Source organism: Trachypithecus francoisi, unplaced genomic scaffold, assembly GCF_009764315.1.
Source record: "Trachypithecus francoisi isolate TF-2019V2 unplaced genomic scaffold, Tfra_2.0 Contig00743, whole genome shotgun sequence".
Lineage (NCBI taxonomy): Eukaryota > Metazoa > Chordata > Mammalia > Primates > Cercopithecidae > Trachypithecus > Trachypithecus francoisi.
Genome location: NW_022680867.1, coordinates 24017 through 49185, shown reverse-complemented (window position 1 = coordinate 49185; position 25169 = coordinate 24017). Strand labels below are relative to the sequence as shown.

The following is a 25169-nucleotide window of genomic DNA, read 5'->3' as shown; positions in this document are numbered from 1 at the left end:
TCATATAGTATGATGAGAATGCAGTGTGGAATGCTGGATGAGATCGTGTTCCAGAAAAAGGGCATTCAAAGTAAGGGCCAGGCATGTTGGCTCATACCTGTAATCCCAGCACTTTGGGAGCCCAAAGCAGGCAGGTAGCTTGAGCTCAGAAGTTCAAGACCAGCCTGGGCAACATGGGAAAACCCTCTCTCTACAAAAAAAAAATACAAAAATTAGCTGGGTATGGTGGTGTGCACCTGTAGTCCACGCTACTTGGGGGGCTGAGGCAAGAAGATCGCTTGAGCCCAGGAGGTCAAGGCTGTCAGGCCAGGCCTGGTGGCTCACAGCTCACACCTGTAATCCCAACACTTTGGGAGGCCGGGCCGGGTGGATCACCTGAGGTCAAGAGCTCAAGACCAGCCTGGCCAACATGGTGAAACCCCATCTCTACTAAAAATACAAAAATTAGTCAGGCATGGTCGCGTATGTCTGTAATCCCAGCTACTCGGACGGCTGAGGCAGGAGAATCACTTGAACCCAGGAGGCGGAAGTTGCAGTGAGCCACATCAAACTATTGCACTCTAGGCTGTGCGACAGAGCAAGACTCTGTCTCAAAAAAACAAAAACAAAAAAATAAAAAAGAAAAAAGGCTGCAGTGAGCCATGATTGAGCCAGTACACTACAGCCTGGGCTACAGAGTGAGACCCTGTCTAAAAAAAAGAAAAAAACAAAAAACACTAAGGAAATTTGAATAGAATATGAACATCAGTTAATAATAATATGCCATTATTGGTTCACTAATTTTAATGATGGCACCATACTAATGTAAGATGTTCATAATAAAGGAGACTGCACATGAGGTATACAGGAACTCTCTGAACTATCTTCTCAATTTTTCTGTAAATTTTAAATTGTTTCAAATTGAATTTTTTTTTTTTTTTTAATAGAGACAAGTTCTCACTATGTTGCCCAGGCTGGTCTTGAACTCCTTGACTCAAGCGATCCTCCTGCCTCAGCCTCCCAAACTGCTGGGATTACAGGTGTGAGCCACTGCACCCAGCCAGAAAATTTATTTTTTTATTTTTATTATTATTATTTTTTGAGACGGAGTCTCGCTCTGTCGCCCGGGCTGGAGTGCAGTGGCCGGATCTCAGCTCACTGCAAGCTCTGCCTCCCGGGTTTGCGCCATTCTCCTGCCTCAGCCTCCGCAGTAGCTGGGACTACAGGCGCCCGCCACCTCGCCCGGCTAGATTTTTTTATTTTTTTTTTAGTAGAGACGGGGTTTCACCGTGTTAGCCAGGATGGTCTCGATCTCCTGACCTCGTGATCCGCCCGTCTCGGCCTCCCAAAGTGCTGGGATTACAGGCTTGAGCCACCGCGCCCGGCCGAAAATTTATTTTTAATTAAGTCAATTAAACCATTCCTTTTAATCTTGGTCTTAACTAAGTCAACAATTACTACTGGTAGTTAACTTGTATAGAGTATTTTGTATTGAGGCACAGCTTTGGGTGATTTGCATAATATGCTATTATACTCACAATACTCACCTTACAAATATAGAAACTGAGACATGAGAGAGCTCATTCGTGCAATTGTTTAACAACTGTTTATGAGTGAGTGAGTGAATGACTGTCTTGGAAGAGTTTGCCCATGGTCTGGGCTCCTCCAGGAAGTGCCCTGCAGGTGTCTCATGTGCGGCTGTCCAGGCTGAGCTCAATCAAGTGACCTCCACCCCTCTTCACCCGAATCCTTCTCCCCACCATTACATCACTGCCACCATCTGCCAGGTTTCCCCAGGAGTCATCCTGCACTCTTCTGTCACCTCTCAAATCTAACTTGACACTAAGTCCTGGGGGCCTTCCTCGGAAAGTTCTCTCCAGCCTATGCTCTTTCTCCTCTTTGGTCCTCACTGCTTCTCCTTTGCCTCTGCTCGTGTCTCATCTGCTCTGAGGGGAACTCCACCTAAGCCACCACCCATTTTTCCAGAACTCACATCAGATACTCTCTCAACTCCAACCAAAACATTCCCATGGCCCATTGAATAAATTTGCAACCTGGCCACAGCCTGCCTCATTCCCTCCACTCCCTAGCACTCCAGTGTTTTACCCCCAAATCACACTGTTTGCAGGTCATTGCTGTTTTTCTTTCCTTTTTCCTTTTCTTCTTTTTTTCTTTTTTTTCTTTCTCTTTCTCATTCTTTCTTTCTTTCGTTTTTTGAGGCAGAGTCTCACCCTGTCTCCCAGACTGGAGTGTAGTGGCACAACCTTGGTTCACTGAAACCTCTGCTTCCCAGGTTCAAGCGATTCTCCTGCCTTAGCCTCTCGAGTACCTGGGACCACAGGCATGCACCACCACACCTGGCTAGTTTTTGTATTTCTTTTTTTTTTTTTTTTTAGACGGAGTCTCGCTCTGTCACCCAGGCTGGAGTGCAGTGGCCTGATCTCAGCTCACTGCAAGCTCCGCCTCCGGGTTTACGCCATTCTCCTGCCTCAGCCTCCCGAGTAGCTGGGACTACAGGCGCCCGCCACCTCGCCCGGCTAGATTTTTTTATTTATTTTTTTTTAGTAGAGACGGGGTTTCACCGTGTTAGCCAGGATGGTCTCGATCTCCTGACCTCGTGATCCGCCCGTCTCGGCCTCCCAAAGTGCTGGGATTACAGGCTTGAGCCACCGCGCCCGGCCGAAAATTTATTTTTAATTAAGTCAATTAAACCATTCCTTTTAATCTTGGTCTTAACTAAGTCAACAATTACTACTGGTAGTTAACTTGTATAGAGTATTTTGTATTGAGGCACAGCTTTGGGTGATTTGCATAATATGCTATTATACTCACAATACTCACCTTACAAATATAGAAACTGAGACATGAGAGAGCTCATTCGTGCAATTGTTTAACAACTGTTTATGAGTGAGTGAGTGAATGACTGTCTTGGAAGAGTTTGCCCATGGTCTGGGCTCCTCCAGGAAGTGCCCTGCAGGTGTCTCATGTGCGGCTGTCCAGGCTGAGCTCAATCAAGTGACCTCCACCCCTCTTCACCCGAATCCTTCTCCCCACCATTACATCACTGCCACCATCTGCCAGGTTTCCCCAGGAGTCATCCTGCACTCTTCTGTCACCTCTCAAATCTAACTTGACACTAAGTCCTGGGGGCCTTCCTCGGAAAGTTCTCTCCAGCCTATGCTCTTTCTCCTCTTTGGGTCCTCACTGCTTCTCCTTTGCCTCTGCTCGTGTCTCATCTGCTCTGAGGGGAACTCCACCTAAGCCACCACCCATTTTTCCAGAACTCACATCAGATACTCTCTCAACTCCAACCAAAACATTCCCATGGCCCATTGAATAAATTTGCAACCTGGCCACAGCCTGCCTCATTCCCTCCACTCCCTAGCACTCCAGTGTTTTACCCCCAAATCACACTGTTTGCAGGTCATTGCTGTTTTTCTTTCCTTTTTCCTTTTCTTCTTTTTTCTTTTTTTTCTTTCTCTTTCTCATTCTTTCTTTCTTTCGTTTTTTGAGGCAGAGTCTCACCCTGTCTCCCAGACTGGAGTGTAGTGGCACAACCTTGGTTCACTGAAACCTCTGCTTCCCAGGTTCAAGCGATTCTCCTGCCTTAGCCTCTCGAGTACCTGGGACCACAGGCATGCACCACCACACTTGGCTAGTTTTTGTATTTCTTTTTTTTTTTTTTTTTTTAGACGGAGTCTCGCTCTGTCACCCAGGCTGGAGTGCAGTGGCCTGATCTCAGCTCACTGCAAGCTCCGCCTCCTGGGTTTACGCCATTCTCCTGCCTCAGCCTCCCGAGTAGCTGGGACTACAGGCGCCCGCCACCTCGCCCGGCTAGTTTTTTTTTTTTTTTTTGTATTTTTTAGTAGAGACGGGGTTTCACCATGTTAGCCAGGATGGTCTCGATCTCCTGACCTCGTGATCCGCCCGTCTCGGCCTCCCAAAGTGCTGGGATTACAGGCTTGAGCCACCGCGCCCGGCCTAGTTTTTGTATTTCTAATAGAGACAGGGTTTTGCCATGTTGGCCAGGCTGGTCTCAAACTCCTGGACTCAAGTGATCCTTCCACCTCAGCCTCCTAAAGTGCTGGAATTACAGGTGTGAGCTACCATGCTCAGCCCTGCTCTTGGTTTTCTTGAGGACTGCATAATACCTTCTCTTTTTGCCCTTAGAGGTACTACACGCTCTTCAAGTCTTAGGTCAAATTCAATTGCTTTCTTACACAGATCCTCTCTCTCACTGGCCTAGCAGTCAGTTGTTACCTGTCTCATGGCAACCGCCACAATGACTCTGAGGACTAGAGGCTGGTGCATATGTCTCTAGCTACGAGTTCCCTAAGACACCTCTGTATCTTCATGCTCAGAAATCCCTGGGTTATTTCCTGCAGTTTCTATCAAAGTAAAATGTCCACACTGCATCATTAGGGGCCCCCAAGTGGCCAGGATAAGAAAAGCCAGCTGGGCACAGTGGCTCTCACATGTAATCCCAGCTACTGGGAAGGCTGAGACAGGAGAATGGCTTGAGCCCAGGTGTTTACATGAGCTATGATCACACCACTGCACTCCAGCCTGGGTGACAGAGCAAGATCTCTAAAAAAAGTTCTGAGGGATCCAGAGAGGCTTCAGGGAGGAGGAGGACTTGAGAGAGACTGTCAGATGAAAGTCACATTTAGAGTTTATTAAGCACATGCTCCATGTTGGCCATTATGCTATAGCAGTGAGCTTTCACATGGATCACCTCATTTACTTCTCAACACAGACCTAATAGGTAGGTATTTGTCTCTGTAGATGAGGAAAGTGAAGCTAAGAGCATCAACTGTGCAGTGTCACAGCTAGCAAGGGACTGGGCAGGAATAAGAGATACAGCTTGCCCTTAGAGATCATACATGCACTTCAAGCCTTGGGTCAAATTCAACTGCTTTCACACAGGAATCCTCTCTTTTGATGCCCTAGCAGTCATCCCTTACCTGTCTCATTGTAACTGCCACACTGATTCTGTGGCTCTCAAAGAATCCAAAGTCCAGCCTAAGGACTGAAGAATGAGTAGGTGGAGATGTACCGTGGTAATCAACGCTTGAGGGAGACTGTACTGAGTCGGCCACAAACAGGATCCACCCAGGGCCTATCCCACACATCCCGGAGAGCAATGGAGCCAAACAAGGGGGTGCTGGGGACCCTTAGGCCGTAGCTGCAAGTACTCTGTGTCCCTAAGGCAGCACTCCTATGCTGACCTCCAGCTGCTGATGTGCTCCATGTGGCAGAGACAGCCCTCTGCACCTGCCAGACCTGAGGGCAGATGGCAGGTGACCTGGGGGTGAAGTGTTATGTATGGAGCAGGGCAGCTCCCTGTCTGGGATCACTTTTCTTAGAGGAAGCCTCCTGCCTATTGTCCTGCTCCTGCACTTCCCTCCTGGCACCTGGCAACCTCAGGTGGGAAGGCCACATTGAGGCTGCAGGCTTGGTCAGGAGAAGCAGGACCCTGATGCGAAGGGAAATGAGGCTGGACAGCATACTTGTCACCTGCCCCAGGGCTAGTGTCCCTCCAAGCCAGAGAGCTCTCAGAGGGCTGGTGAGAGTCACAGTTCTCTGCATGTGGCCAGAAAGTTGAGCAAGAGTAACCCAACCACAAAAGGTATGGTGCAAACCTGGAAACTTCTGAGAGCAAAGAGATACTACTGTTAGTTGTTAGGTGGGGGCCGCCCAGCAAAGCCAGGATGGTGGCGACCCTAGTCCAGAGTCTTCCACTTTAGCAAGGTAGAATCCATCGGCCCCAGAAGGGAACAGACTCCATCTGGGTCGCCTAAGCAGGTGGGAGAGGAAAACCCAACCATAGTCGCGCCCCAGCCCTCGCAGGTCCCTGAGTGAGGGCTCCCCTCTCCACCTCAGGCTGGGTGGTCCCCGCCTTCACGCTTGCTCCCACTTGTCCCTCGTTCTTGATGGACTTGGCAGGCATTTGTTCCCTGCTCCTCCATGCTCTCACGACGCCATGACCACGTCGCTGGGAACGCCCCACCAGGCCAGAGACATTTTCCGTCTGGTTCTCTGCCACGTCCCCAAAGCCTGAACAGTGCATGGTACATTGTGGACGCTCATTCGTGGAGCAAACGCCTGATGGATAATCTATCACTTGCTTTTCTAGTAAGAATGGTCTATTTTAATGGGTCCAGCGCCCCTGCTGCCTTTTCCAGGGCGGGGAGGGTCTGTCCTCATCTCTGTGACCCCAGCTGCCAGCCCAAGCCCGGGCACAGAGTAAGTCCTCAACCACATTTTGGTAAATGAGTAAATGGAAGCGGCCCAGCAACCCTCAGCCAAGGAGCCACTGTGGGGCAGGTCAGGGCGGTTCCTGGCACAGGGTTTCCCACTAGCCTGGCCACCAGCTCTGCTGTCTCCTGAAAGCTGGGGGGCCTCTGGGTAAGGGAGAAGAGTGGCCAGGACTTCTCTGCGTGTGCCCTGTGACGGTGGGACTGAGCCAGCGATTGGATTGAGGAACGGGAGGTTCTCCGAGGCTGTTTAGAGAGGCGGGAGCGGGAGCTGGTCCGGGAGGCTGGACAGACCATGTGAGGGAGCGCAGCCTGGGCACGAAAGCCAGGGCTGGGCGGCGCCAGGCCGGTGGGGAAGGCGGGCTGAGAAAGCCGGGATTGCCTCCTGGTGTGGAAGCCTGGAACTGCAGCAGGGTCCTGGGGCTTGTGTTCGACAGCACTCGCCACACGCTCCGCCCGCAGCCCTCGTCTGGCTTTCTGCTGGCGCGCCGGGCGACGTTGTGCGCCAGCGTCCGTGGGGCTCTGAGAACCCGGAAGTTACGTTTTAGGCCCGCGTCACGGGGGCGGGAGTCAGCTGAGCTGCCGGGGCGAGGTTGGGATCACCTGGGACCGGCTGAAGGGAGCCCTCCCTGTGATCTTTTGTTGGGGGTGGGGCGGCGGGGAGTAGGGTGCAAGACTGCGCCAGATTCAAGGGCGAGGACTGCCCGATTATCTCGTTGCATAAGGCAAGAGCAAGAGGATCCTCAGGATTTTAAAGAGGAGGCGAAGGTTGCAGGTTCCCAGGATCTGTCAGAGGCTGGGGAGTTATAGCTTCCATTCTGGGGCGACGGGGACCCCGGGGGGGGAGCCCTTTCGTAATCCCCAGACCCCGGACAAAGGGCCCAGAGGCCGGGCACCATGGCGTCCATCCTGGATGAGTACGAGAACTCGCTGTCCCGCTCGGCCGTCTTGCAGCCCGGCTGCCCTAGCGTGGGCATCCCCCACTCGGGTAAGGAAGAGGAGGGTGCCGCTGCCCCTTTCGGTTCTCCTAGCATTTGCGTGGGAGCAGCGGGGAGGGCAGCTCCAAGAGCTCGGGGTCGTCCCCTGGGCCATGCCTTCCGGGTCTAGGCCCCTGATTCTCCTCAGGCTCTCTTGGCCCCCAGCTGGTGGATAGTCAAAGTTTGAAAGAGCTAGGGGAGCAGCGGCGTGATCTAGGCTCTACCGCTAGGGTCCTTTTGAGAGGGAATTGGGGCCCAGATAAGGAAGTACTCACCTACCGGGCGCCGTTGGGCTGTTGGGAGAACTTAGAATGGGCTCCCGGCTTCTGCTGATGCTTCTCCCACCAGGCCTCTTCTGGAGGTGGGAGGGAAGGAATGGGCAAAGAACCTGGTGAAGGCGGAATATTGCAGAAGAAGAAGGGAGGGTCCCAGAGGGAATTTTGTCGCTGAACAGGGGAAAATGGAGATTAAATCTTTTCGACCTTGGCGATAGCTGGGTGCAGCCTGGAGTTTTGGGACGTTTTTTGTAGAAAGTAGTGAGTCTCCAGGAGAATGAGGGCATAGGGAGCCCTGGGGAACTGTTCCAGTGAGTGGTGTTAACGAATTGCAGCTGCTTTCACTCTAGTCTTTACCCTCATTCAGTGCTCAAAATATCCCAGCACTTGCCAACTCTACACTGAGGCCCATGACCGCATGGGCAGGGAGAGGGGTAGAGAATGGGGCTATACTACTTCAGTGAAGCTGGGATTGCTGGGCCAAAGACCTGATAAGGGAGAATGCCCAGACCACCAGTCCCATCCCATCCCCACCCAGCCCCATTACCGCTGGGAGCAGGTACATCATGCTTGACAGCATCTTAAGGGTTCAAAGAATCAACCCCTCACTGCTGTCAGAGTGTGGAAAGAGCCCCAGACCTCTAATGTAAAGGTGACCAGCAAACGACTTGATAGCAAACTATTTGTTAACCAAGGTCCTGGGGATAGGAATATGTCAGGAAAGTGGCGAGGAGCACCGTGGTGTTTTTTCTGCCTCTCCCGACCCTTCATCTCTCTCTTCCATAGCTAATCTTGTCATTCCTTACCTGTAGGGTATGTGAATGCCCAGCTGGAGAAGGAAGTGCCCATCTTCACAAAGCAGCGCATTGACTTCACCCCTTCCGAGCGCATCACCAGTCTTGTCGTCTCCAGCAATCAGCTCTGCGTGAGCCTGGGCAAGGATACACTGCTCCGGTAATCAAGGGCTCACAGAGCTTAGGAGTAGGGACTAGAGAGGTGTTTGGGGACTATTAACTCCTGGGGCCTTTCTTCCATTCCAGGCAAGTAAAGCAGTGAATTTGGAGTTTTCAGGAAATATCCTATCCCTTTCCAAAGAGAGCCAATACAGGGTAGTGGTTGAGAATCTGGCCTGGCAGGGCATGGTGGCTCAAGAATCTGGCCTGGCAGGGCATGGTGGCTCACACCTATAATCTCAGCACTTTGGGAGGCCCAGACAAGAGGATCACATGAGATCAGGAGTTTGAAACTAGCTTGAGCAGCATAGTGAGACACCCATCTCTACCAAAACAAATTTTTTAAAATTAGCCAGGTGTAGTGGTGCAGTCCCAACTACTGGGGAAGCCGAGGCAAGAGCATCACTTGAGCCCAGGAGTTCAAGGCTGCAGTGAGCTGTGTTTGCATCACTGTACTCCTGTCTCTTAAAAAAAAAAAAAAAAAAAAGCCCAGGCACAGTGGCTCACACCTGTAATTCCAGCACTTTGGAAGGCTGAGGAGGGTGGATCACCTGAGATCAGGAGTTCCAGACCAGCCTGGCCAACATGGTGAAACCTGTTTCTACTAAAAATACAAAATTAGCTGGGCATTGTGGTGGGCGCCTGTAATCTCAGCTACTAGGGAGGCTGAGGCAGGAGAATTGCTGGAACCCGAGAGCCAGAAGTTGCAGTGAGCCATGCCATTGAACTCCAGCTGGGTGACAACAGGGAGACTCTGATTCAAAAAAAAAAAAGGGAAAGGGAAAAAAAGCTGTTTAGGAGTGTGGAGTGTAGACATAGGAGTATTGATTGTAGCATTCTTGTGGTAGGAAAAACTGGATCCAAGCTGAATGCCCATCAACGGGAAAATGGTGATTAAATTGTAGTTCAGCCATAAAATAGAATACAATGCAGCTGTTTAAAAAAAAGAATTATCCTGGCTGGGCGTGGTGGCTCACGCCTGTAATCCCAGTACTTTGGGAGGCTGAGGCAGGCAGACCACCTGAGGTCGGGAGTTCAAGACCAGCCTGGCCAACATGGAGAAACTCCATCTCTACTAAAAATACAAAATTAGCCATGTGTGGTGGCGCATGCCTGTAATCCCAGCTACTTGGGAGGCTGAGGCAAGAGAATGGCTTGAACCCGGGAGGCAGAGGTTGCAGTGAGTCGAGACCATGCCACTGCACTCTAGCCTGGGTGATAAGAGTGAGACTCTGTCTCAAAAAAAAGAAGAGTTATCCTGGAAAACTGGGTTTGGGGGTGAAAAAAAACCAGTTAGAGCTATATCGATTGACTAGTGGGATGCTCACGAAATATCATTAATTTACAAATTAAGACACATATACATATATGCAATATGAAGGCATTTTTGTAATAGCAACAAAACCACCCTATTTGTGTTATGAGTATGAAAAAAGATGTTAACGTGAGTTTTCTCAGTGGGGAATAACAGGAGTTTGAGAAGAAAATTAAGTCATTCTTTATACATCTTTGCATCGATTCTTTAGTTAGAACAAGCATATAATTTGGAAAGACTTTCATAAAGAGAATATAAACAGGAGTACTCCTCAAGGTTTTTGTCAAGATGGATTGAGATAATACTAGACTGATGAAGCTTTCGGCATGGGGCTTGGTATGCAAAAGTGCCCAGTAACTATGAGCTGCTCTTCGTTGCTCCCTTCTTACCCCAGCAGTCTGGGATGTCTCTGCCTGTCTTCCCAGATGCACTGGAGATCTTTTGGTTTTTTCCCCCAAGTCTGATTGAGTCTTCAATGGAGATTTTTTGAGCAGATGGGAAAATCTTCTCCTTAGTGATTTCTCAAAATAAGGTGAGGGAGCTTGCAGAGCTAAGAGGATTTTTTGTTGTTTTTTTTTTTTTTTGAGACGGAGTCTTGCTGTCGCCCAGGCTGCAGTGCAGTGGTGCCATCTCAGCTCACTGCAAGCTCCGCCTGCCGGGTTCACACCATTCTCTTGCCTCAGCCTCCCGAGTAGCTGGGACCACAGGCGCCGGCTAATTTTTTGTATTTTTAGTAGAGATGGAGTTTCACTGTCTTAGCCAGGATGGTCTCGATCTCCTGACCTCGTGATCCGACCACCTCAGCCTCCCAGAGTGCTGGGATTACAGGTGTGAGCCACCGCGCCTGGCCTATTTGTCTTTTTTTTCTTTTTCCCCCTTTTTGTGGAGAACATGGTCTTGCTATATTGCCTAGGCAGGTCTCAAACTCCTGGGCTCAAGCTATCCTCTCGCCTCTGCCTCCCTAAAAGCTGAGATGACAGGTGTGAGCCACCGGGCCTGGCAAGAGAGTTCTTAAGTAGGACCCAGGGCTGGCAAGAGAGTTCTTAAGTAGGGCCCAGGGCTACTCCATAGGCAGAGCTTCTGTATTCAGCAATTTTTTTTTTTTTTTTTTGAGATAGAGTCTCACTCTGTTGCCCAGGTTGGAATGCAGTGGTGCAGTCTCAGCTGACTGCAATCTCTGCCTCCCAGGCTCAGATGATCTCCCACCTCAGCCTCCGGAATAGCTGGGACCACAGATGTGTCCACCACACCCGGCTACTATTTTTTGTATTTTTTGTAGAGATGGGATTTCACCATGTTACCCAGTCTGGCCTCAAACTCCTGAGCTTAAGCAGTCTACCCGCCTCGGACTCCCAAAGTGCTGGGATTACAGGCCTGAGCCACTGTACCTGGCCTGTATTCAGCATCTTATGCGTAGATGTAGGCTTCAGGGAAGAAAGTCTATGGCTTTTATCAGATTCTTAAAGAGGTTCATGATCCAAAAAAGGATCTTCCCTTCTCTAGAGTGATGGTGACGCTTGTCCCCACAGCATTGACTTGGGCAAGGCAAGTGAGCCCAACCACGTGGAGCTGGGACGTAAGGATGACGCAAAAGTTCACAAGATGTTCCTTGACCATACTGGTAAGTGACAGTGGAGATCCGAGGAGGGGGCCTCTGGTCAGTCACTGCCTGGGTGGGTGGGCTCTGAGGGTGGTGTGGGGGCCAGGAGCAGGCTGAGAGTGGGAATGGCAGCATCCACTGGGGTGCCATACTCTCCCCACTCCAGGCTCTCACTTGCTGATTGCCCTGAGCAGCACGGAGGTCCTCTACGTGAACCGAAACGGACAGAAGGTACGGCCACTAGCACGCTGGAAGGGGCAGCTGGTGGAGAGTGTGGGTTGGAACAAGGCACTGGGCACCGAGAGCAGCACAGGCCCCATCCTGGTCGGGACTGCCCAAGGCCACATCTTCGAAGCAGAGCTCTCAGCCAGCGAAGGTGGGCTTTTCGGCCCTGCTCCGGATCTCTACTTCCGCCCGTTGTACGTGCTCAATGAAGAAGGGGGTCCAGCACCTGTGTGCTCCCTTGAGGCCGAGCGGGGCCCTGATGGGCGTAGCTTCGTTATTGCCACCACTCGGCAGCGCCTCTTCCAGTTCATAGGCCGAGCAGCAGAGGGGGCTGAGGCTCAGGGTTTCTCAGGGCTCTTTGCAGCTTACACGGACCACCCACCCCCATTCCGTGAGTTTCCCAGCAACCTGGGCTACAGTGAGCTGGCCTTCTACACTCCCAAGCTGCGCTCCGCACCCCGGGCCTTTGCCTGGATGATGGGGGATGGTGTGTTATATGGGGCATTGGACTGTGGACGCCCTGACTCTCTGCTGAGCGAGGAGCGAGTCTGGGAGTACCCAGAGGGGGTAGGGCCTGGGGCCAGCCCACCCCTAGCCATCGTCTTGACTCAGTTCCACTTCCTGCTGCTGCTGGCAGACCGGGTGGAGGCAGTGTGCACACTGACCGGGCAGGTGGTGCTGCGGGATCACTTCCTGGAGAAATTTGGGCCGCTGAAGCACATGGTGAAGGACTCCTCCACAGGCCAGCTGTGGGCCTACACTGAGCGGGCTGTCTTCCGCTACCATGTGCAACGGGAGGCCCGAGATGTCTGGCGCACCTATCTGGACATGAACCGCTTTGATCTGGCCAAAGAGTATTGCCGAGAGCGGCCCGACTGCCTGGACACGGTCCTGGCCCGGGAGGCCGATTTCTGCTTTCGCCAGCGTCGCTACCTGGAGAGCGCACGCTGCTATGCCCTGACCCAGAGCTACTTTGAGGAGATTGCCCTCAAGTTCCTGGAAGCCCGACAGGAGGAGGCTCTGGCCGAGTTCCTGCAGCGAAAACTGGCCAGTTTGAAGGCAGCCGAGCGTACCCAGGCCACACTGCTGACCACCTGGCTGACAGAGCTCTACCTGAGCCGGCTTGGGGCTCTACAGGGCGACCCAGAGGCCCTGACCCTCTACCGAGAAACCAAGGAATGCTTTCGTACCTTCCTCAGCAGCCCCCGCCACAAAGAGTGGCTCTTTGCCAGCCGGGCCTCTATCCATGAGCTGCTCGCCAGTCATGGGGACACAGAGCACATGGTATACTTTGCAGTGATCATGCAGGACTATGAGCGGGTGGTAGCTTACCACTGTCAGCACGAGGCCTACGAGGAGGCCCTGGCTGTGCTCGCCCGCCACCGCGACCCCAGCTCTTCTACAAGTTCTCATCCATCCTCATCTGTCACATCCCCCGCCAGCTTGTAGATGCCTGGATTGAGCTGGGCAGCCGGCTGGATGCTCGGCAGCTCATCCCTGCCCTGGTGAACTACAGTCAGGGTGGTGAGGTCCAGCAGGTGAGCCAGGCGATCCGCTACATGGAGTTCTGCGTGAACGTGCTGGGGGAGACTGAGCAGGCCATACACAACTACCTGCTGTCGCTGTATGCCCGTGGCCGGCCGGACTCACTGCTGGCTTATCTCGAGCAGGCTGGGGCCAGCCCACACCGGGTGCATTACAACCTCAAGTATGCGCTGCGGCTCTGTGCTGAGCATGGCCACCACCGCGCTTGTGTCCACGTCTACAAGGTCCTGGAGCTGTATGAGGAGGCCGTGGACCTGGCCCTGCAGGTAAGCCAGTGCATCTTGACTCCAGCTGGGAGAGGGACCCAAAGAGCAGCAGCTCTTTGTGGAAGGGCTTGGGAGGCTGTGGCTAGAGGGTGTTGGCTTCCCTTGCAGAGAAGGAAGGTTAAGAGCTGGACTGTTAAGTCAGATTTGAATTCTGGCCATTTCACTTACTAAGCTGTGTGACCTTGGGCTAGTTTCTGAACCTCTCTGTGCTCAGATTATTCGGCCACAAAAGGGGGTCAGTGTTATAGTACATTTACCTCTTAGGGGTGATAAAGTTCTGTGTATGAAAAGTACTCAGAGCCGGGTGTGGTGGTTCGTGCCTGTAATCCCAGCACTTTGGGTGGCCAAGACAGGCGGATCACAGGGTCAGGAGTTCGAGACCAGCCTGACCAACATGGGGAAGCCCCATCTCTACTAAAAGTATAAAAATTAGCCAGGCATTATGGTGCACGCCTGTAATCCCAGCTACTCAGGAGGCTGAGGCAGGAGAGTCGCTTAAACCTGGGAGGTGGAGGTTGCAGTGAGCTGAGATCATGCCATTGCACTCCAGTCTGGGTGACAGAGCAAGACTCCGCCTCAAAAAAAAAAAAAAAAAAACACTAATGAAAGATATTATTGATGTTAGGGTTATTCTCAGCATCATTTAGTGAGTAAGGAAATGCTAGACTGAGGGGCTGGGCCAACCCAAAAAGGAGAAAAGAAATGCTATTGTTGATGGATTGCCTTGAGTTAATTTTGGTACCAAGTTGATGTCCTGATATCAACGGCTACCTAAGCCAAACCCAAGCATATCTTAACTTGCACACATGCCCTGCACCATCTAATTGTTCTTTCCAGAGTTCATTTCTTTTAGGTAATATTTATTGTTCCCTAAGAGAGAAGCTACTCCCAGTATCTCCTCACTTCCAATAGCAGGTGTTAGCTTTCACCAACTTACTCGCATAAGAGAACCCAACTGTGGCCAGGGATAATGGAACCGCAAGACCTTGAGAAGTAGAAGTCAAACTGCTATACCGTTTTGTCTCTATAATTTACCATTTTCTTTCGGCATCGGGGTGGGCTACCTAGACCATATCCTCCTGCTAACATTTGTAAAGGTAAATACAAAAGTACATAACTAGAACAGCTGTGGACTCTACCCTCCTTCTAGGAATTGTCCTTGCATGGCCCCAGGCCGATGCTGAAATATATATTCTAGGGTAAATGTCCATTGTGACTTGGGAGTTTATTTTAAATTGAATCTTTAATATACAAATGTGAGATTCACCTGGGGCTCTATAAGAATGAAAGCATTAAGTTAGGTTGTCAATATGGGATCCTGTCTTTTTAAATGTAGGCATTTATAGCTGTAAATTTCCCTTCAAGCACTGCTTTTGCAAGATCCCATAAGTTTTGGCATGCTGTTTCCATTTTTATTTATCTTAAATGATTTATTTGTTCTTTGAACTTTATTGTGAACTAAAAAATTATTTGCTAAAGTCCTAACTTCCAGTACCTCAGAATATGACTGTATTTGGAGACTGAGTCTTTAAAGGGGCAGTTAAGCCACAATTAAATCATATGGTTGGTCTTATTTTCATGTGACTAGGATTCTTTTTTTTTTTTTTTGAGACGGAGTCTCGCTCTGTCGCCCAGGCTGGAGTGCAGTGGCGCAATCTCGGCTGACTGCAAGCTCCACCTCCCGGGTTTACGCCATTCTCCTGCCTCAGCCTCCCGAGTAGCTGGGGCTACAGGCGCCCGCCACCTCGCCCGGCTAGTTTTTTGTATTTTTTAGTAGAGACGGGGTTTCACTGTGTTAGCCAGGATGGTCTCGATCTCCTGACCTTGTGATCCGCCCGCCTCGGCCTCCCAAAGTGCTGGGATTACAGGCTTGAGCCACCACGCCTGGCCTGTAGTAATTTTTTATGGCAGCCTAACAATGGACACTCATTAACTATTTAAGTGTGTTTTGCTTAATTTTCACGCTTGTGATTTTTCTAGGGTTTTTTCAGTTTTGCTTCAGTCCATAATGGTCAGAGAAGATACTTTGTATAGTTTCTATCTTTTAAAATGTCTTGAAAGTTGTTTTATGGATATATGTATGGTCCTTTATATTCCTTTTAAATGGTTGTGGGGAAAATCTAGCTGGAACAGGAAACTCGATTTTAAAAAATATCCACATACAGTTTATCATACTGAACCATATTAAATACTTATTCAACTGGCAATTATGGGATTTGTGTCTGATAGTACTATGAAATCAAAACTGTTGTACAATTTTAAGGTAATGTACTTAATTTTGAACTGCTTTATATATGTGGAACTTTCAACAAAATCAAATCTACAGATACATAACATAGCTGGTAGTTGATTACGCAACATACTTCTGGCTATTGCTGTAAAAATTTAAGAAATAGACTCTTAGTGAAGAATCAAAACCTATATCATAATCTAATTTATATGAGGAAATGGATTTGACTTACATTTTTATTTATTTATTTATTTCCATAGGTTATTGAGGAACGGGTGATGTTTGGTTACATGAGTAAGTTCTTTAGTGGTGATTTGTGAGATTTTGGTGCACCCATCACCCAGACATTATACACTGCACCCTATTTGTAGTCTTTTAGTCCTCACCCGCTTCTGACCCTTTCCTCGAGTCTCCAGAATCCATTGTGTCATTCTTATGCCTTTGTATCCTCATAGCTTAGCTACCACTTATGAGGGAGAATGTAAGATGTTTGGTTTTCCATTCCTGAGTTACTTCACTTAGAATAATAGTCTCCAGTCTCATCTGGGTCACCGTGAATGCCATTAACTCATTGCTTTTTATGGCTGAGTAGTATTCCATTGTATATACATACCACAGTTTCTTTATCCACTTGTTGATTGATGAGCATTTGGGTTGGTTCCACATTTTTGCAATTGTGAATTGTGCTGCTATAAACATGCATGTGCAAGTATGTTTTTTGATAATGACTCCTTTTCCTCTGAGTAGATACCCAGTAGTGGGATTGCTGGATCAAATGGTAGCTCTACTTTGAGTTCTTTCAGGAATCTCCACACTGTTTCCCATGGCGATTGTACTAGTGTACATTCCCACCAGCAGTGTAGAAGTGTTCCCTGTTCACCGCATCCATGCCAACATCTACATTTTTTTGATTATGGCCATTGTTGCTGGAGTAAGGTGGGATCACATTGTGGTTTTGATTTGCATCTCCCTGATCATTAGTAACGTGGAGCATTCTTCTTATGTTTCTTGGCCATTTGTGGATCTTCTTTCAAGAATTGTCTATTCATGTCCTTAGCCCACTTATAACAAAGATCCTTATGGATATTGACTTTTAAAGACATAGTTCAGAAATTCAAAGCAAACTTCCACATGGTAAACCATATGTCAGCTTAACCGATTTTCGGAATAATGAAAGTCTCTTGACAGCAGCTGATTTACTTAGGAGAAAGCCTTTGGTGGTTCGTTGTATATTCGAAGAAAGGTGAAACACTAGGGTCGTTACCCAGACCTCCAAAAGAAGAGTGACTATGAGTAATGACTGCAGTTAACATTCAGATTTATAAAAGCCACTTTCCAATACTAACAATCACTTGTAAATGAAAGTACTAAAACGTCTAAGAATGATCATACTAATTGCAACATATTTCTGTCATTACAAACAAATTATGTAGATAGTGTAAAAAACCAATGACATAATTCAGTAAAAATTTATATGAAGATTTCTCTTTTTTCAGAAGATGATCTTTATAACGATTCCTGAAGGCCCCACAAAAAGTAAAAGGATGCCGGGTGCGGTGGCTCAAGCCTGTAATCCCAGCACTTTGGGAGGCCGAGACGGGCGGATCACGAGGTCAGGAGTTCGAGACCATCCTGGCTAACACGGTGAAACCCCGTCTCTACTAAAAAATACAAAAAGCTAGCTGGGCGAGGTGGCGGGCGCCTGTAATCCCAGCTACTCGGGAGGCTGAGGCAGGAGAATGGCGTAAACCTGGGGGGCGGAGCTTGCAGTGAGCCGAGATCCGGCCACTGCACCCCAGCCTGGGCGACAGAGCGAGACTCCGTCTCAAAAAAAAAAAAAAAGTAAAAGGATTACTCTTCTAGTTTGAAAATTCTTGTAACCATCTGTTTTCATCTAAAATTGTATCTAAAATTGTGTGTACATTTAACTTACTAAGAAGTCATCAGTAATTATTTGAGTTTTATTGCAGAAAATGAACTTTTAAATCTAAATATTTTATACATAGTAAAAGCTTCTAAGCTGTTAGTGTATGATTATATTGTATCATTTTTACAATATGCAAATTATATTGTTGTCAGCCCGAGGTTTGTGAAAAAGGAGGTTTGTGAGAATGTTCTGTAAGGAGTGTTAATCAATTATTAATTAAGGAATGAAACTATATTCCTTTTAGTTAGAAACCACATAAAGTTGGAATTCCTTATTCTCTCCCAAACACAGGTTTTCTAGAAGCGTGCTTTCCACTTGCAGACAACTATAGAACAGTGGATATTGTCTCAGAATGTTGTCTTGAGGGTAAACACATACACAGGGAAGTGTGCCTCCTAAAGACCTATGTCGCAAAACACAGTGCATCAATTTCTGATTTTCTTTCTAAAACTCTCTTTAGAGAGTTTGGGTTCTATCTGATTCCATCTCTTTAATACTAAAGCAGTGGTTCTCAAACTTTAGCTATTGTAGAATCATCTGGAGAGTGTGTTAAAGCGTGGATTTGAGGCTCCGTCATCAGTATTTGGTTCCGTAGGCTTAGAGTGGACCCCAAAATTTGCATTTCTAACAAATTCCAGTCACACTGATGTTGCTATTTCAGGGACCATGCTAACCTAACGCATGAGTCTGATTATTCAACTCAAATCCCTTTATGGGTCAGTCAAGGGACGTTAATTCAAAAAGCCTTGGAAAATAAAATCAATAGGTAGTGGTGAGAATTAGATAAACAGGATGTACTGGACTAATGTAAAGGCTTTCTGACTCACATCTTTTAAGACAGTGTAATGAGAAAATGAAACATCCAAATTCAGCCTTTTCATTGTATTTGAGTACCTATCTTTAGCAAAATTGTGTACGTTTTCCTTCTATCTCCAGTTTGAATTTATATAGAGTTAGCCTAACAGCCAAAAGCTTATCTTCCTTAGGAAGTGATATAGTGATGCAAAATGTATCTTTACTTTTACTACTGTCAGATAAGATTAGCTAATTTAAGCATCAGCAAATGTAATATCGTCCCAATATAGATCCTGGTCCTTTTCACTGAAAACCGGTAAAACTCTGGATTTCTAGATAATAGAATTGTCAGTGCAATTTCAACAGCAGTAGAGACAGAAAGTTTGCTATTCTTCTATTGGATTAACAGAGTAGCCTAGTAGCACATAGTATATGAAAAAGGAGACAGTACAAGAAAGAACATAATATCAATGGAATAAAATTATCTGCAAATAATTTATTTGTCTAGAAGAAATATTGAAACTAAAAATATATGTTCTTTTACAGATATCAAGTTGGGTATTTATTCCTAACTTGAATTTTCTCAAAGTGGTAGATCATATAATCATCTTCCAGACGGAAGTGAAGAGTGGGCTAACATTCTTGAAGAGAGAGAATCTTGGGAGACTCTATTGTTAGAAATTGGAGAAAGAACTGTGACAAGACATGAAAGAAGATTTCTAAGGGTCTCACTGAACTTGTAGATGATATTGATGTTTAGGTAAGCCCTAAAATGTTAAAAAATATAGTAGCAAGAAAACTGTCTGAAAGTTAGAGAACTTAACTTCTTGCAAACTACTGACTCTCCATTTATTAGCTTTCTGACCTAGTAGTTGTTTCTTAACCTATCCGTGATTCCCTTTATTTACTTCTAAAGTGGGCATAATGCACTTTCTATTTCACTGGGTTATTGTAAAAATCATTTATCAAAAATGATCACAGACCAGGTGCGGTTGTTCATGCCTGTAATCCCAGCACTGTGGGAGGCCAAGGCTTGTGGATCTCGTAAGGTCAGTAGTTCAAGACTAGCCTGGCCAACAGGGCAAAGCCCTGTCTCTATAAGAACAAAAAAATTAGTCGAGCGTGGTGGTGCACGTCTGTAGTGTCAGCTGCTTGGGAGGCTGAGACAGGAGAATCACTTGAATGCAAGAGGCGGAGGTTGCAGTGAAATGAGATTGTGCCCCTGTACTCCAGCCTGGGTGACAGAGCAAGACCCTGTCTCAAAAAAAAAAAAAATAAAATAAAATAAAATAAAATTAAATGACCACAGCTCTCAAACATTTTATAAATGATAGAATTATATATGATTCCAAGATTGTGTTATTTGTGTGACTATAGTTTCAATTTATTCATTCATTTTAACTTAAGCCAGATGAATGCGTATAATGCAGTAGAGAAGTTGATCTACCATGTCCTGTATATACGTGAATTTTTGCCCCTGGACAATATTCTATACATTAGTTCTCCATTCCAGACCTTGCAAGTGTGATGTTGACTATGGTTTTCTGCACTTTAATTAATGTTACACTTAACAGTCATTTTTTTCCTCCATTATGTTGTTTGAGGACAGGCAAGATAATACTCACAGGGAAAAGAATAAAGGACCATAATTGTTGACATAGATTTTTTTAAGTGATTCTAGGCACCACGAATTAAATGATAGCAGTATAATAACTACAGTGGAAATTGTGAAATTGAATAATGCCCTTGGATATAACCGAAATGCAAACTTCATTTTGTTACAGTAGTTTGCTTTACGGGAAAGAATGTAGCAGAACAAGAATCAAAAATTGCTTTTTAAACTGGGTACTGCATTCATTTTTATTCTACTTTTTGTATTAATAATTATCTGTTTGACTATTCCTTTATTCAGAAATGATTAAAGGTAGTTTGTGAAAAAGTTTATTAAGCTTATCATGATTATAATAACATCTGTTGCTATTTTGTTGTATAGGAACAGCCGGCAAGTACATTATCACTGTCAGCATTTTATGATAATGAGATTGGGCTAACTGCAATTTATGCTGTGTAACATCACCTGGACTAATCCCTCTTCTTTTAATTCAAAACATCTTGATTTCCTGGGGAGTTATTTGCAGCAGTTTTTTGAAGACATCTTCCACCTCCTCAAGATCTCAATCTCATCTCTTTCAATTTTCTCTCTTGCAATAAAACCCTCCCTCCTTTTATTCTTATGGCAGGATCAAAGGAATGAAGAGAAGGCTGAACCTTTTTACTATCCCTGTAGTCACTCTTATACTTTTTCATTTTCAAAACCTTTATTTCTGTTATCCAAAATACTTCTGATCTAGAACTAATGTTTATCTTCTTCCCTTGTAACTAACTCCTCTATTTTCTCTTTTTCCCGTCTAACATTTTCATTTTTTCCCCCATGGTTCTTTTCCTACAGCTTTGAAATGTACAGATACTGGAACAGGTTTTGGGAGAGGGATGCGATAGAACAAGTGAGTATGAAGTTATAGGTGGGCGGCGGGCAAGAGTGGTTAGCCTCAGGTTTGATAGTCCTTGTTCTCAAAAGAGCCAGAAAACACTACCCCAGAGTCTCAGTGATGGTCTAAAGAGTACCTGAGTTTTGTACTTGTTAGAGAAGTTAAGTTTACTGTAACCAAAAAGGTTTAATGTTTAGAAATTAAAAGCAAGTGAACAATGTCTCATCGTGAAATAGACCAACCTCAGAAGTCCAAGAGTGCAGGGTGGGAATGAGCAGAAGTTAGGGTTCCAAACAGGTCATCATTAGAAAAAAATGGTGGGAAGAATATTAAAAATTTAAGACACATACATCTGTGTGGCCAGGGAGGCTTGTGTCAGGGGCACAGGCCCTGAGAGGCAATAAACAAGGAAGGGATCTAGGAACTGAGTTCACAGGCTCAGTTTATAGCCTAGATTACAGGCTCATGCCTGTAATCGCAGCACTTTGGGAGGCTGAGGTGGTCCGATCACCTGAGGTCAGGAGTTTGAGACCAGCCTGACCAACATAACCAAAGCCTGTCTCTCCTAAAAATACAAAAATTAACCCGGCATGATGGTGCATGCCTGTAATCCCAGCTACTCAGGAGGCTGAGACAGGAGAACCACTTGAACTGGGAGGGAGAGGTTGCAGTGAGCCAAGATTGCACCACTGCACTCTAGCCTGGGCAACAGAGTGGGACTCCGTCTCAAAAAAACCCAGAAAAACAAAAAACCAAATGAGATACCATCTCACACTGGTAAGAATGGATATTATTTTGGCTTCTTAAAAAGGACTCAGCATTATCCTGGCTCCCCAAAACTGCTTTCTGACAATTTTGTGTAGTTTTCACCCAACAATGAAGTGTCCTGAACACTTGCATCTTTTACTTTCAAACAAAAACGTTGATGTAATTCTTCTTTTATTTAATCCTTACAAGAATTCCAGGTGGTAGGGAGGGCCCATGTTATTATCTCGATGATACAAATAAATTTATAAATCATTCAAGTTCTCGTTACTGTCACCCCTGGGTCATTTCTTCTTAACCCTAGGGACTTTGGAGCTTGGCTCACAGCTTCTCTCTATTCCAGCATCTACGGTCAGCTTTAGTGACATCATGATATTTACTGATGAGCCATCAAATGGCCTGCCCTGACACAGACATTTACCTCCATTTCATTTTACCAATTCCATTTACAGAAGTGTATTTTGGACTTTTGGATCACTTTTAACTGCTCCTCTGAAAATTTCAATTTTGAAATGACTCTCTGCCGGCAACCTTGTATTTTTTTCTCTTCTCAAACTTTTCCATTTCCATAAAACCTGTTCTTCTGCGTCAGGACACAGTCCTGCTTCTTGATTCCTTCCTAGTCCACTTCATTTCCTCCATAACCAGCCTGAATTTCCAGCGTGTGCTTGTTCATTCAGTCGTTCACTTGTTCATTCATTTATTCCACATTTGTTGCATGTATTTTGTGTGTCAGACACTGGTAGGAAATGTGCTAGGCTCTGACCTCAGCCTAGAAGCAGCTCAGGGCAGACTGGTCAATCAGTCCTTTCATCATACCCTCTTTGACACTTTTGGATTCATTATCCTCTTTTCTTTCCTTTGTTCCTAGCAGGCATACTATCTAGTTTATTTCTTTCTTTCCCTGTTCTTAGACCCTCTGGCTCTAATCATCTCTAGGAAATTCTAGGAAACATCTTGTCTCATTCTGACTCCCTGCCTGAGCTGTGCCTTCAGTGCAAATCTAATTACTCATCTATCCCGGACAGTCCTCTTTCTCTGCAGCCCCCATTATTCCAAAGCTTTACTTTCTCCTCTTCAAAACTGTGGGCACCCTCCACATTCCAGCTCTCCGAGTGGATGACCCAGCCTGGCTTTACTAAGAAAGCAAAGACTGTCAGTTATGAACTCCCGCAGTATCCCTCACCAGGTCTCTAGACTTCTGCCATATTATTCTCCTGTTTTTTTTTTTTTTTCCTCTCCCACCAAAAGATAAGATCAATGCTATGGTCTGAATGTGTCCTCCAAAATGCATATGTTGAAATTTGATCGCAATAATGTTAAGAAGTAGGGCCTTGCCAGCACCTTAATCTTGGACTTTCCAGCTTCCAGAACTGTGAGAAATAAATGTATATTATTTATAAATTATCCAGTCTCAGGTGTTTTGTTTTAGTGGCAAGAACTGACAAAGACAATAAAGCAAGAGAAGACATTATTTTCAGAGGTAGCATCTTCATAGGTCCTTTGGTTCCATCTCCTGACTCCCACCTTGATTTCTTATATTATGCGTTCTTTCAGTCTTCCATGTCGCTTTCTTCAATAGATTCTTACCCTGAGCCTACAAATATCTTCAGCATCTTCTTTTCAGCCTCCCTACTCCTCAAGCTTCCACACAAAATTCTATTAGCAGTCAGCAATCTTGAGGAAGATGTCTCCACTCATTGCCTTCGGTAGTTTGCCTTTTCTTCCTCCAAAACTAACAAAATTGTTTCAATACCTACTAGCCAATTTCCAGTGGCCCTTCAGGCCTCTAGTTCCTGGAAACAATTGACCACCTCTTGTGTTTATTCTGACCCAGTCTACCCTCTGGCCAGAACTTGGCAAGTAGGAGCTCCAGCAAAAATCCCAGACCTCTTTTTTTTTTTTTTTTTGCCTTTTTCCAGTCTCGATCCTCCACCTCTGAGGTTCTGCATTTACTTGGTGTTTGACCTTTTGCTCCATCTTTGACTTCCAGCCAAAACTGATCACTTCAATCTGATGACAGATTTGCATTCTCTGGCAAATCTTTGGAACATGCCCACAGTGCCTGACAGGGTTCCAGGCGCTGTAACCCTATTCTGTGCCTAGTTAGCATATCTGGTTTCCCTGCAGGGTCTGGTCTGACCTCTGCGTAAGTGGGAGTCTTAAAGTCCCACCTCCCTTGGTTTTCATGACACTTTCCTCTCCTGATGCTTTTCATACTCCTCTAACCGCTCTTTCAAATATCTTGTGAAATCTCTTCCTTCTTCTCTTCTCGCTCTACACTCTTTTCTTGGCAGATCTCATCCATTCCATTGGATTAAATACCATCTCTACATTGCCAGCTCCCAAATTTATACTTCCAATTTTGAATTTTTTTCTAAGTTCTACATATGTAATGGAAAATGCCCACTGGATAGCTTCCGTAGTTTGGACCTCAAATTCAATGTAATTAAAAGCAAATTTATCATCTTTTCCTTCTAATCTGTATATTTTCTGTGTTCCCTGTCTCAGTGAATGTTACTTTTGACTGATTGCACGAGGGGTCCCCAACCCTGGGCTTAAGGACCGGTATCAGTCTGTGAAACTTCGTCTGTATTTACAGCTGCTCCCCATTGCTCACATTACTGCCTGGATTAGTCCATTCTCACACTGCTGTAAAGAACTGCCTGAGACTGGGTAATTTATAAAAAGGTTTAATTGACTTACAGTTCTGCGGGGCAATTGACTTACAGTTCTGCGGGGCTGGGGAGGCCTCAGGAAACTTGCAATCATGGTGGAAGGGGAAGCAGGCACATCTTACATGGCAGCAGGTGAGAGAAGAGAGAGAGAGAGTGCGAAAGGGGAAGAACCCTGTATAAAACCATCAGACCTTGTGATAACTCACTGTCGTGAAAACAGCACGGGGGAAACCACCCCCATCATCCAATCACCTCCCTCCCTTGACATGTAGGGATTATAGGTCCATCCCTCAACATGTGGGGAATGCAATTTGAGATGAGATTTGGGTGGGGAAGCAGAGCCAAATCGTATCACTGCCTGAGCTCTGCCTCCTGTCAGATCAGCAGCGGCATTAGGTTCTCACAGGGTTGCAAACCCTATTGTGAACCGCACATGTAAGGGATCTAGGCTGCATGCTCCTTATGAGAATCTAATGCCTGATGATCTGTCACTGTCTCCCATCACCCCCAGATAGGACTGTCTAGTTGTATGAAAACAAGCTCAGGGCTCCCACTGATTCTACATTATGGTGAGTTGTATCATTATTTCATTATATATTGCAATGTAATAATAATATAAACAAAATGCACAATACGTGTAATGCACTTGGATCGTGTCAAAACCATCCTCCCCCACCCCCGTCTGTGGAAAAGTTGTCTTTCATGAAACTGGTCCCTGGTACCAAAAATGTTGGGACCACTGGCTTACACCTAACAGCTACTTGAATATTACGGTCTCTCGTATCTGTTTTTGTATCAATTTCTTCTGACGCACCCTGAATCCTTCCTTGCATTGCCTCTTGCCTGGACTTTTCCAATAGTCTAATACTTGCCTCCTTCTCGTGCCAGCTTCC

At 46.4% G+C, this 25169-nt stretch overlaps 1 protein-coding gene across 1 annotated transcript; it reads left to right on the top strand.

The window, feature by feature from the left end:
* Positions 1 to 6870: 6870 nt before the first annotated feature.
* LOC117088318 (vacuolar protein sorting-associated protein 18 homolog) lies at positions 6871 to 19238 on the top strand. The gene is given in 6 exon segments (XM_033219516.1): positions 6871 to 7224; positions 8301 to 8442; positions 11286 to 11377; positions 11523 to 12971; positions 12974 to 13392; positions 18891 to 19238. Coding segments are annotated over 6 exon segments (2325 nt in total). The 5' UTR covers positions 6871 to 7133; the 3' UTR covers positions 19023 to 19238.
* The last annotated feature ends 5931 nt before the right edge of the window (positions 19239 to 25169 follow it).